Consider the following 12330-nt stretch of genomic DNA (forward strand, 5'->3'; position numbering starts at 1 on the left):
GCACCCTGAACCCCGGAACGCCCCCGGCCCCCCACGCGTTCCGCGGGTTTCCGACCAGCTGGCTGGGAGCGGCGGGGGACAAAGCGCTGCGGGTTTGATGCCGCCGCGGGGTGGCGCCCTCGCCGCCGCGTCTTCCCTTGAAAGTTGGCGGGGGGCTGGGAGCCCGCTCGCCCGCCCACGCCAGGAGGCCAGGGCGCCGGGCCCGGCTGCCCTTGATTCGCCCCATTCCTCCCTCAGGGCCGGGCTCGGACGCCTCCGGACCGCTGAGTCTTGAGGGACGGTGAAGAGCTGGCCGGCGTCGGGGCCCTTGCCGGGGGTCGGGCGGGAGCCGGCGAACCCGAGCGAGATGGAGGCGGCGAGAGGGGGCGCGGAGTAGCCGGCGGACCCCCGGGCTCGCACCTCCCACGGCGCTCCGCGGGGGCGCGGCGGGCGGGGCCCCCGGGGCGGCCATGGAGGTGCCCAACGTCAAGGACTTCCAGTGGAAGCGCCTGGCGCCACTGCCCAGCCGCCGGGTCTACTGCTCCCTGCTGGAAACCGGGGGGCAGGTCTATGCCATCGGGGGATGTGACGACAACGGCGTCCCCGTGGACTGCTTTGAGGTCTACTCCCCCGAGGCCGACCAGTGGACCGACCTGCGCCCCCTGCCCACAGCCCGGGCCGGGGTGGCTGTCACCGCCCTGGGGAAGCGGATCATGGTGATCGGGGGTGTGGGCACCAGTCAGCTGCCTCTGAAGGTCGTGGAGATGTACAACATCGATGAGGGCAAGTGGAAGAAGAGGAGCATGCTGCGCGAGGCCGCCATGGGCATTTCTGTCACGGCCAAAGGCGAGTGGGGCCAGGGCTGAGGGCGGGCAGAGAGAAGGGCGTGGGGGGCCACGGGAAAGGGATGGAAGCCAACACTGAGTGGGAGGCCGCTGTCACATTCCTGATCCCCAGTTGATCTTTACAATGGACACTAAAACTAGAGACCCGCTGGCCTTATTTTACAGATGGGAAAATTGAGACTCAGCAAGTGAAGTGTCTGGTAAATCCATATAATGCCAGAGCTCCACTCCACCCCACCAGGTTCCTCCCAGCAAGCTGGGCAGGCCGGCACAGAGGGGAGAGCCAAAGGGGGTTAGTGCAATGTCCCTGTACATCCCTTCATTCAGCAGAATGATTGGGCCTTCCACCCACAGCACCAAGTCCCCTGAAATCTTCCTTGCAAGTGCCACCACCTCCAGACACATATTTGGGGCCCTGGGGATGTTCATGCCATCCTCGTACCATCACCAGGCCCCACTGGGAGGGCTTTGGGACCTGATTCCAGGACCTTCTCACCACCATCTGCCTCCTAATCTCGGAGACACCGATGAGTGGACACCATAATGTTCCTGAGGGTCGTGCTTCTGCGGCATCTTGCCCAGGTTCACTAGGTTCTCAGGGCATGCATGTGCTGGTCACGTAGCTTTGATTCTCATTTCGCTCTTTCCAAGCCCATCATTTCTTTCTTTTCAGGCCTGGTACAGCCCAGAGCACAGAGGGGGCTCTGAAAACTCTTTTGTTAAAACACACAGGGTTTTATGGAAAATGGCCCAGCAGGAGTTAGGAGACCCCAAGTTCAGATCAGACAGGCTTAGTGGGATGCAACCTTCCCTCCTTCTCTTGCAAAACCATTTCAGCTGCCTGTCAGGTCTACAGTAGATCAGAAACCAGTATTTCTTGAGCACCTGCTCTGTTCCTGGCACAGTTCTAGGTCCCAGGGAGGAAGGAAAGAGGCAGAAGATCTGACCCCTGCCTTTAGGAGCCTGGGTCTTACCAATGAAGGTCAGAGAGAGAAACTCTAACTCAAAATCCCTGAGGGCAGAGTAGCCAATGGGGCCTCCTGAACTCCCAGTAAGAAAGATGGAAGGCATGGAGGCCCATGGGGAAATAGAGAGGGAAAGGGTAGTCCTTTATCTGCAGATCTCAATAAATGGGGCTGAAAGATTAAGAACCAACATTTATTGAGTCCTTACCATAGGTGCCTTATAGGTATTAACCCCTTTGACCCTCACAACCTGTCTGATGAAGTGCTATTATCATCTTCATTTTAGAGAGAAGCAATGTGAGGCCCAGAGAGGTTAAGTAACTTGCCCAAGGTTACACAGCCAGCAGGTGATGGTCGAGTCTGTGCTCTTAACTATGGCATTGAATGGGTTCAACAGTTAGTTTACTAAGAATTTACATGCCTGTGTGCCACACTTTCTAGCAGATGCTGGGGCCACAGATTAACAAATCTTAAGAACCTAACGATCTATTGAAAGAAACATACAAAGGTTATTTCAGTAACGTGTGGCAAGTAGGGTGATGCGGGTGCCACAGGAGGTCCGGAGCCGCCGCTCTCAGCCCAGCCTTGCAGTCCAGGGACACCAGGTGACTCTGAAAGGATGAGTAAGAATTGGGTGCAGGAATGGTAGTGTGGACTGGATGTGAGGGTTCCCAGCTGGAGGTGTGATGGGTGAAAACAGGAATAGAAGAGGCGGAGTTTGTGTAAGGTAAATTTCTCATTAGCAGGCCCCATCTCCCAGCCACAGGCTAGGGTTGGGATTTTTTTTCCCTCTCTTTAGTAAGATTGGAAAGTAGAAAGAAGTAGTACTCATCCCTGCAATCCCCTTGAAGAATGAAAGTCTCATAGAGCCAGAAGCGGTGAGGACTGGCTACTAGGAGACAGAATCCCGGGCAGGGGTGAGTCCCTGGGAAAAAGAGGGCCCTGGGGGTAGGGCTGTGTCCTTAACAGGCTGCGTGAGGTACTGGGGTGAGGCCCAGGGAAACATGGAGGCGTTGCCCATCCTCTCTGCTGCACTGTGTCACCTGCAGCCAAGAGCAGTAGAGAGTGGGGGGCGGACTCACTTCCCTGGGCAGGGCTTCTTATAGCGGCCAGTTTTCTCTCCTCCAAAGCCTCTCCCTCATTCACCCCTAGCCCATTCAGTGCAGGGTGCCTCCTGGAGCCCAGAGCTTTCCTGTGCATGAAGGAGGATAGCCTTCCCCTATCCGGACAAAGAAAGAGATGGCAGCAGGCCAGTGTCCCACAAGGCCAATGACAGCAGGGCTGACCTCGTTTCCAAAGGCTCCTGCTAGGTCTAGAGAGTTCTGGGAGTACCTGGGGAAGAGGCCACTATTGGAGGGTATCAGAGGAATACCCCTCCTCTTTGGCATCCCTCTGGCTGCCCAGAAAGGAGGCGAATGGAGGGGATAAGACCTGCAAAGTGTTGTCCAGGCCTAGACTCCACTGCAGTCTACCTCTGTGCAAGCCTTAGGATTTTAGGTTTAACCAAGGGCCAGCCACCAAGGAAGGCTAAGGCATATAGGCCTGACACGGCTTCAAGAAGACCCAGGCTTGACTGTGGCAGGAACTTTTAATGGTGCCACCAGCCCATTCTCAGGCAGAGTGGTGGTTGGTACCTGGCCGGGCTTCAGTGCTTGTGTTCCAGGGGTTAACAGAGCCTGGCCATGGTAGGAGCTGAGGACGATGGGCCTGTCTCATAGTGTCTGTCGTATGGCCTTTCTCCTTAGATTACCGAGTGTACGCGGCAGGCGGGATGGGCCTGGACCTCCGCCCACACAACCACCTCCAACACTATGACATGCTCAAGGACATGTGGGTGTCTCTAGCACCCATGCCCACCCCGAGATATGCTGCCACCTCATTCTTCCGAGGTTCCAAGATCTACGTGCTGGGTAAGGACAGGTTGTCTGGCCCATGTCTGGCCCTTCTTCCCTCCCCCGGGTCAGTTCCTGTTGGAAGCAGTGCCTGTGTGCTGAGCATCTCCTGGGCACTGGGGGTTAATCATGCTGCCCCACCCCTCAGGGTGTTATCTGATAACAGTCAGAAGGGGAAACCCAGCCCCAGTCCTCAGACACTTACTCTTCTGCCCAACCTTCGCCCTACTCTGGCCTCCAGGGGGACGACAGTCCAAGTACGCGGTCAACGCCTTCGAGGTCTTTGACGTCGAGACTCGCTCCTGGACCAAGTTCCCCAACATTCCCTGCAAGCGGGCCTTCTCCAGCTTTGTGACCCTAGACGACCGCTTGTACAGCCTGGGTGGCCTGCGGCAGGGTCGGCTCTACCAGCAGCCCAAGTTCCTCCGGACGATGGACGTGTTCGACATGGAACAGGGTAAGCTGGGCGCCAGTCCGCGGCTGTGCACCTCCCTTCTGGCTGAATCCCCCACCTTACCCCCATCCCATCCATCCACCCAGGCTCACTTACCCAGCTGGGTGAGCCTTTCAGAGTCTGAACACCCTTCTCCATTCAGGGCTACTCTTGAGATCAAGTTCTTTCATCTGTACAGGCTTCCCTTTGATTGGTTAGTTGTTTTTATCAAAGCCTTTTCCACCTATTGTCCATTCTTACAACATCCAGCCAAGGCCAGGTGAGGAAGGGCTTTTTCCCTTTTTTTTTACTCGTGGGAAAACAGAAGGATCCTGACTCTGACGCTCTCTGCCTCTAGTCAGCCTCCTTTCCAGCTTAAAGTCTGTGAGAACAGAGGTAGAACAAGGTGATTTGTCATAAGAGATTATGGTTCCTTGGATTGCGGCAAGCATGGGAGAGGGTAGAGTGTCATTTCAAACAGCAGGAGACATTGTATATGCACTGAGCACACACGGTAGACGGAGTGGAGATGCTGCCTAGGGTGAGAGCAGTTTGGGACTCATGTGTATTTGGAGGGGCGGGTGGTCAGCATCTAATTCTCTCTGTGTATCTCCTGCCATCACCCATGGCCTGTAGGGGGATGGCTGAAGATGGAGCGCTCATTCTTCCTTAAGAAGCGGCGGGCAGACTTTGTGGCCGGCTCTCTGAGTGGACGGGTCATAGTGGCTGGAGGACTTGGTAAGGATAGAGCTTCCGAGCTGGCACTGTGGTCTGGTGCTTGGTGGATTCTAGGCACTCTGCATGAGCAGGAGAGGGTGCTGCCTCCTTGCACACTGCCTGCCTACTGCTTTATTCCAAAGAATTTCAAAGCACTCCCCTCGTCCCAGCCTAGATGTCATGTCTCCATGGATGGGCCTCAGTTGCGGTCTATCTGTCCTCTTACACAGGAGAAACTGAGGCCCAGAGAGCATAAGGGACATAGTGATAACCATGTGACACAGGCTTGGCAAGCACAGGTCCCTGGGGCCCTGTCCAGGGATGACTGGAGGTGAAAGTGTGGCAGGGAGTAGCCTTGGTCCTCCTTCTCTTCTCCCTGGATACCCAGCTCTGTCATGGAGTAGAAAAGCAGTCTGATCAAATCAGTTATTCTAATGAATTCAGGATTTGCTGTATAAGACCTCCCAGAGATTAGGGTATTTTGAAGGTGGCACCCCAACATCAACAGGGGAGAGACAGATGGGCAGCGGAGCTTCCAGGAACCCAGAGTTTACTCAGTGTGGACAGACACCCTATTTACCCACACAGGAAAGCAGCTTGATGTAAGCTAGACCATGTGAGCAGCTTTCTTAGTAAAGGGCAGAAGAGAGGCAGTAGTGTCTAGAAACTTCTGGTAAAAGCAGGCGGTGGGGAAAGAAAGTTACTCTTGAGATGAAAAGACAGAGAAGGCAGAGAGGACAAAGCAGCTGTTTGACAAAAGGGTGGGGAAGGAGCAATTCTGTAGCCAAGGAAGTTGAGGTTGATTGGCTTCTGCTTGTGGTTCCAGAGCGGGGGAGCAAGATGGGGGCACTTCCCCGGGGCAGACTGGTGACTGGACTCCTTTGTAAGGTCCGGTTCCCTTGGTGCTTTCAGGGAACCAGCCCACTGTCCTGGAGACGGCAGAGGCGTTCCACCCGGGGAAGAACAAGTGGGAGGTCCTCCCCGCCATGCCCACGCCCCGCTGTGCTTGCTCCAGCATCGTTGTCAAGAACTGCCTCCTGGCCGTGGGGGGCGTCAACCAGGGTCTGAGCGATGCGGTGGAAGCCCTGTGTGTCTCTGACTCCTAGCTGGCTCTGGGCCCAGCCACCGTGTCCTGGACCGGATCACCCCACTCTGGACAAGAGGAATGATCTCATCAAAGTAGTTTGGGCTGCTTCCCCGGACGCCAGCTCCTGTCAGCAGCCAGTGGGGTTAGGCCCTAGGGCTCTAAGTGACCTCTCCACCTCCAAACCCTACCAATCCGAGAAAACTGTAAGAAGTCTCGATGACTCTGCCATCGCCCTTCCCCTGTTGGAGCTCAGGTGACTTCTGGGGAGAGTCCTCACTTACTGCTCAGGCAGAGAAAGGTAGGTAGCAGGAGTATATGCTGCCTCCCTTCCTGTGGGTTTACCTCCCCCATCTCCGGGATAGGGGGTAGGCAGGGCAGTTCTGACCCCAGAGGATAGCTACCTGTAGCTGTCCTTTCCCTGGATCTGCGCTAGTCTGAAGGTCTCTTGGGATGGAAGATGGAGAAGGGTTGCAAGGGTCCCAACCTCTCTTCTCTCCATTGGGCTACATCCCTTCCCCCTTTGGTGGCCAACTGTGGGCCTGCCCTGGACCTCCTCTACTCAGTAAGAATTGGCCCTGAAGCTGGAGGCGGCTGATTTGGAAGGGAAGTCGGGTTCGCGTGCACTGGTCCAGGTCAGAAGCCCTGGCCAGGAAGGACCCGTGCCTCTCGGGGTTCTGATGGGAATGTAATGATGGGAATGGAGCAGACTCCCAGCCCAGGGTCTGCTCCCCACTTTTCTCCTCACTTCATCTCTCCTTCGGTCACCCCTCCCCACCAGAGGCACCAGAGGCACCCCTCTCCTTTGTCACCGACAGCCCCAGAGTGCTTCTGTGTGAAACCTTCTTATTTACACTGTGGCATCAAAATCCACAAAGGACGGATTAACTGCACTCTGGTTAACAGCAGCAGCACAATGATTAAAATCTATATTCCTATCTTCTCTGGCACCCTGATGCAGGGGTGGGGTGGACGGTGTCTTGATATGCGGAGGGGACCGCATGAAACAGTCCTTCTGACATTCTCAGGCTAAATGGGGCCCCAAGGGACCACTTGTTCTTGGCTGTTCCTTCTGAGGAGGTTCCACCTTCAAACCACCTTGCCCTGACCAGTCACCTCACTCCCAGGAAAACAGCACACTTTCCGTCTCCTGAGCGTGGATGCCCCACAGGCGTGTTGGGAAAAGGCTGCACTCATTAACTGCCTTCTTCGTTGGGTCACTCCTGGTGACTGGCCTCAGTTCGTTCAGCTCGAGCTCATTTCTGTCTTGCCCACAGTAGAAAGGGAATTGCTCACTGATGTAAAAACGTGAAGGACGTGCCTCTTTTTAGCTGGTATAGCACTGCTTTCTGATTCCAAGTTATTTTTTAAAGCTGGCTAACACGGGGGATACAAAGCTGCAAACAATATGTGCCCTGGAGGGGCGGTGGGGGAGTCAGAGAGCACTCACCATGCGCTGGTATGATTATTTCTCCTGAAGCAGGAACACCCGTCTGAGAGGTCACGGGGAGCCTCCTGGAGGAGGTAACACCTCCACTGAACCTTCACAGACAAGTGGAACCAGGGTCTTTACGGGACAGTCGTTTTGCCTCCCTTTCTCTCGTACCTGATCTTCTTCTTTACTTGGGCACTGGAAGGACACTGCCACCTGGTGGCCCAGCCTTTCCCTCCCACCTTGACATCCTGTGGCCACGGGGGTACCCCCGGCGGAGCAGACTTCAGAGAGGCCTTCCCTACTGCTTCCAGACCCCCACCCCCAGCCCATTTCCGTTGAGCCCCCTGAAGTGACTGTTAGAAAGAGAGGCTGGGGGAGCAGGTTAGGGGAAGCATCGCAAAGCCCAGCCCTCCATTCCACTTCTGTCTCTGCACTGCCTGCTCCCACCCTCCCCAACCCCTCCCCAAGAAAGGCATTTACAAATGGGGTCCCTCCACCCCTTCTAACAGGAAGCCTAGCCTTGTGTGTAGGAGGCTTTCCAAGCACACAAAATGGCACCAGACATGTGGATGGGACTGAGGCATTTTAAATAGTTGGGGTACCTTAGGGCTGTAGCCAGCCCTAAAGGTTCTTCCCATGATGAGAATGGGGAACTGACTGCTGCAACCTGTGAGGGCCACTCAGGGCTCAAGCTGGTGTCTGCTGAGGACTCACCTCTTGGAGGTCCATGCTGGGAAGACTTTGGGTGTGGCTCACCGAGGAGCGAGGGAGATAGGGGGTGTCAGCGGCACACCTCATGGCTGTGCCTCATGGTGCTGCAGAGGCCGCTCAGGATCTGGGGTCCAATGGCCTGGCTCCGGGCCTCAATCCCCTCCCTGCCATAGGCCTTCTCGTCCCTGTCCCTCTCTGGGAAGGTCCCTCCCCTCTCTTGTCTTCATTTCCCAATCTGTAAAACAAAAGCAATGACAATGCCATCTCACAAGTTGGCAAAGCACCTGCTTCAATCCTCAGATCAACTCTGTGGAGAAGGCTGTATCCTCGTATTTTGCACATGAAACAGCTAAGCCTCCCAGAGGTTATATAACTTGTCCAAGGTCACAAGCTAGTAAGTGACTGAACCAAATCTGATTCTAAAACCTGTGACCACAGTACTGCATTGCCTCAAATGGAATAGCACATAGGAAAGGGAAGAAAATCAGCTGCTCTGTACTGTGTAAGGGTTCAGAATGTCAGACCTGGAAAGATGGAGGGCTCCAAACATTCCTTTTGTATCCCAAGGAATGAGTTTGAGGATTAGCAAGGAAAGATTGGGAAGGGCTCCCTAACGTGAAATGAGCATAGAATATGCCTAAATTACCTCCCAGGAAAGTGCCCTTCTGGCTCTTTGACTGTGTCAGCTATTCCAAAGCATTGTTTGACACTGAACTCCAGTTATGTGTCTGGCATGGTGCTGGACTCGGGATTCCTGCCCTCCAGTAGTTGCAGTCTTGGGAGGGAGACGGGGACTAAATCTGCAGTTAGTATTTGATGAGACAAGTGTCGGCCTTTGCTAGTGTAACCCAGAGGTGTCGCATCATTACTGGCTACAGAGAACTGAGAGGAACTGAGGGGATCAGAGAGGTTTCCAGAAAACAAATCTCAAACTGCACTTTGAAGGAAGAGGGAGAACAGCCAGGCAGAGGAGGATGACCCCAGGCTTTGAAGCAAGAAATATGGGTTCAAGTCATAATTGTCATGTGCGGATTGATCTTGGGTACATTGTTAACCCCTGAATGTCAGTTTCCTTATTTGTAAAATGAACAAAATAAGGCCTCACTGAGGTTAAGAGCTACCTACTATACACAAAATGATTTGCATATATAAGGTGAGTAGCTGCACTATTATTTTTTGTTGTTGAGGGAGAGACAGAGGTGTTCTCAAGTCCACTGAGGGACAACATGCACATTGCAGAGAATCTAGGGAGATGGGCTGGAAGTACAGGCAGGGCAGATCAAGAGGCCTTACGTGCCTTGCTAAGGAGTCTGGACTTTATCCACATGGGAAACTGGGAGCAAATTAAGGATTTTAAGTGGAGAAGCATCATGATCAGATTTGTGCCATTGGAACATAGGATCAGCCAAGTTCCTCTTCTGAGGAAAACAAAGTAAGTAAAATCACCAAGGCACCATCTAAGATCAGAAAGAACCCCAGGGACTTCCCTGGTGGTATAGTGGTTAAGAATCCGCCTGCCAATGCAGGGGACCCGGGTCCAAGAAGATCCCACATGTGGCAGAGCAATTAAGCCCGTGCGCCACAACTGCTGAAGCCCGTGCGCCTAGAGCCTGCGCTCCGCAACAAGGGAAGCCACCGCAATGAGAAGCCCGCGCGCCGCAACAAAGAGTAGCCCCCGCTCACGGCAACTAGAGAAAGCCCGCATGCAACGATGAAGACACAACACAGCCAAAAAATAAATAAATAAATAAATAAATAAATAAATAAATAAATATATATATATATATATTTTTTTTTTTTTTTAAAGAAAGAACCCCAGTTAGGGCTGGAATCCTCAGGAAAACGTGTGGGCCAAGCTTGTCAGGCCTCCTCTGGAGGAAGGTCCATCTGCTGGGCACTTAAAGTACCAAGAGGGTTTAGAACCACAGAAAGTGGACAAGTCCCTCCCTTCCACGGCTTCTTCTCCTCCAGAATTTCTAATGATCTCTTGCATTTGCGTTGAGCTTTCTGGCCCACAGATACCCTGAACAGGAGGTGGGGTACCGTCGGCCTTTTGCAACCCCCATCTTGTAGAAGAAGAAACAGAACCGGGAACCCTATGACTAACCCAAGCGGCACAGCTAACAAGTGAAGAAACGGAGACTCTAATCCACCTGCCGGGGTGGAGGGGAGTGCACACCCCCACCGCCCACCATTCTGAGCTCTGCAGTAAGAGATGGCATCCCCGACCCTGGGTGGCGGCAGAACAGGACCAAAGCCTCAGGCCAGGCTTGGTGAGATCAAAGAGTTGCGTGGGCAGGCGCTTCTTGTTGGCATTAGACAACTGCAGAAGTGAAGGCATGAGGCAGAGCACAGGCAAGAGCTGAAGAGACGGGCACATAAAAGGACCCAGACAGGTTGGGCAGATAAGCTTCCATTTTATTAGTTTCCTAGGGCTGCCGTAACAAAATACTGCAGACTGGTGGCTTCAAAACCCACAGAAATGTATTGCCTCACAATTAAGTCTGAAATCAAGAGGGAGGGGGAACCTTCCTGCCTCTTCCTGGCTCTGAGGACTGAGCTGATCTGGGAAGGCTTCCTGGAGGAGACTGCTGTTATAACTGGGCCTCAAGGGAAGGGAGACTTGGGTGCCAAAGTGCACACAGGAGTGGGGAGTGATGTGAAAAAGGATTAGAAGGCAAGTTGGAGCCTGTGCCGACCTTGAATAGTGGGTCGATGCCTCGAGAAGAAGGGGTTGAGGAAGGTCCGCATCAGTGTGATATGATGGTTGTGGCCGCCTCTCCAAGCACACCCCTCGCCCGTCGGCGGTGCCAGGAGTGACGGGGGTGGGGGAGGGGAGTAGGGGGGAGGAGCCCATCTCTGGGAAAGGGTGGCGAGCCAGCTGGCTGCAAGGGCACAATGTCTCTAGAGTGCCCTGTGTTACGTTCTTGTAGAGTCTGCATTCTCCCTCAGGATGTGACCCTTTAATGATTTAAAGTGTGGGGTGCTTTCCCAAATATCCAGTTCATTTGAGCTCCCCAGGCAGGTGTGTGCCTGGTTCAAAGAACCCCCAGAGCCCACGTGTTCCTGACGGCATGAAGCACAGCACCAAGAAACCACCGTCCGTAGCCCAGAGGCCAAAGTGTCCCTCTTTCCAAGAGTGATGGACCCCTTTACAGATTATGTGCAGTTGGTATTTCATACCAGACAAACTTCCTGAGACCCCACCCAGCATGCTCTGGGCCAGCCTGACCCCTGCACATGCGCACACTCACAAACATACACACTCACACACACACACTCACCTCTCTCCCTTTCCCCTCCCCTCTCTCTTTCATGCTCACACACACCTCACACACCCACATCACACACCCACATACCCCTCGCTCTTACACAGACCTTACATGTACACTCGCAGATTTACACTCACATAATCACTCATGCTCACATACACAACTCACACACCTCACTCTTATGCTTCACACTTGCCTCACACCCTTACAATATAGCTCACACTCACACGTGCCTTAAACTCTTATACCCACACACTTCAAATACACCCCACACTTTTACACATTTGCACGCACTTCACACGCACGTGCACACCCGTTCACGCACATGTTTACGCTCTTACGCATGCCTTGCACTCACACATATACCCCTCACGCTCACACTCCGGTACGCACACTGGGAGCAGGCGCCCGGGCTCAGAACCCCTTCAGTGTGGACGGTGAGATGCCAGCTCAGCATCCACTGCTTTGACATCTGCACTGCCGGCCCCTCCAGAACCTCGAGCACAGTTTGCTGTAACAGCCAGGGGGACCTTTGCACCCTCATTTCCCTAGGACCTCAGGAAAGACTGGGATCCATCTATTTTACAGGGGAGGAAACTGAGACCCAAAGGAGTCCCGTGGGTTCCCCAAGTTGTCACAAGTTCTGTAAACGGGGTGGGGCGGGCGGGGGGAACCGTTTGTGGCTTCCCTGCTTACCTTCACGTGCTCAGCACCTGGTCCGTGCCCGGCACGCAGCCAGCACTTGATAAACCTGGACTGAGACAATGAATGGGTGAAGGGAAAGGACAGGGGAAAGATCCTGGTGCCCCAGTCCCATTCCTAATTTAGCCAGACTGAGTTCTCCTGGCTCTTGAGACTTTTCTTTTCTTTTTTTTCATGCAAAACCTCCCAGCCGCCTACCTCCTCTGAAGAGGAAATATCTGGCAGATGACTCAGAAGGTCAATGGGGTGAGGGGCTGGAGGCCCGGAAGTGTCTGAAGACTTGATGCCTGAGGTG

The 12330-nt window shown here is 54.1% G+C and overlaps 1 protein-coding gene and 1 long non-coding RNA gene across 3 annotated transcripts; one reads left to right on the plus strand and one right to left on the minus strand.

Annotated features, from left to right (window-relative positions):
- The first annotated feature begins 423 nt into the window (after positions 1–423).
- On the plus strand, positions 424–7279 carry KLHDC8A (kelch domain containing 8A). Of its 2 annotated transcripts, XM_007114530.3 has the most exons (5): positions 424–825; positions 3535–3699; positions 3923–4138; positions 4751–4852; positions 5744–7279. In XM_007114530.3, the coding sequence occupies exons 1-5, from the start codon at positions 450–452 to the stop codon at positions 5935–5937; spliced, it is 1053 nt and encodes a 350-aa protein (XP_007114592.1). In that variant the 5' UTR covers positions 424–449; the 3' UTR covers positions 5938–7279. The 2 variants fall into 2 exon arrangements, with proteins under 2 accessions (XP_007114592.1, XP_007114593.1); XM_007114531.2 differs by lacking the exon at positions 4751–4852.
- LOC102981127 (uncharacterized) lies at positions 4860–12113 on the minus strand. The gene is made up of 3 exons (XR_448235.1): positions 12030–12113; positions 8065–8296; positions 4860–5221 (listed from the first exon to the last, which is right to left on the minus strand). It is a non-coding gene; the product is annotated as an uncharacterized lncRNA (long non-coding RNA).
- Positions 12114–12330: the final 217 nt, after the last annotated feature.

This window comes from Physeter macrocephalus, chromosome 4 (genome assembly GCF_002837175.3).
Source record: "Physeter macrocephalus isolate SW-GA chromosome 4, ASM283717v5, whole genome shotgun sequence".
Classification (NCBI taxonomy): domain Eukaryota; kingdom Metazoa; phylum Chordata; class Mammalia; order Artiodactyla; family Physeteridae; genus Physeter; species Physeter macrocephalus.

Bases quoted from the DNA above. Each gene is read 5' to 3' on its own strand.
- KLHDC8A (XM_007114530.3), top strand. From the start codon at position 450: ATGGAGGTGCCCAACGTCAAGGACTTCCAGTGGAAGCGCCTGGCGCCA. The intron at 826-3,534 runs GCGAGTGGGGCC...CTTTCTCCTTAG, and splicing joins CATTTCTGTCACGGCCAAAG to ATTACCGAGTGTACGCGGCA. The intron at 4,853-5,743 runs GTAAGGATAGAG...TGGTGCTTTCAG, and splicing joins CATAGTGGCTGGAGGACTTG to GGAACCAGCCCACTGTCCTG.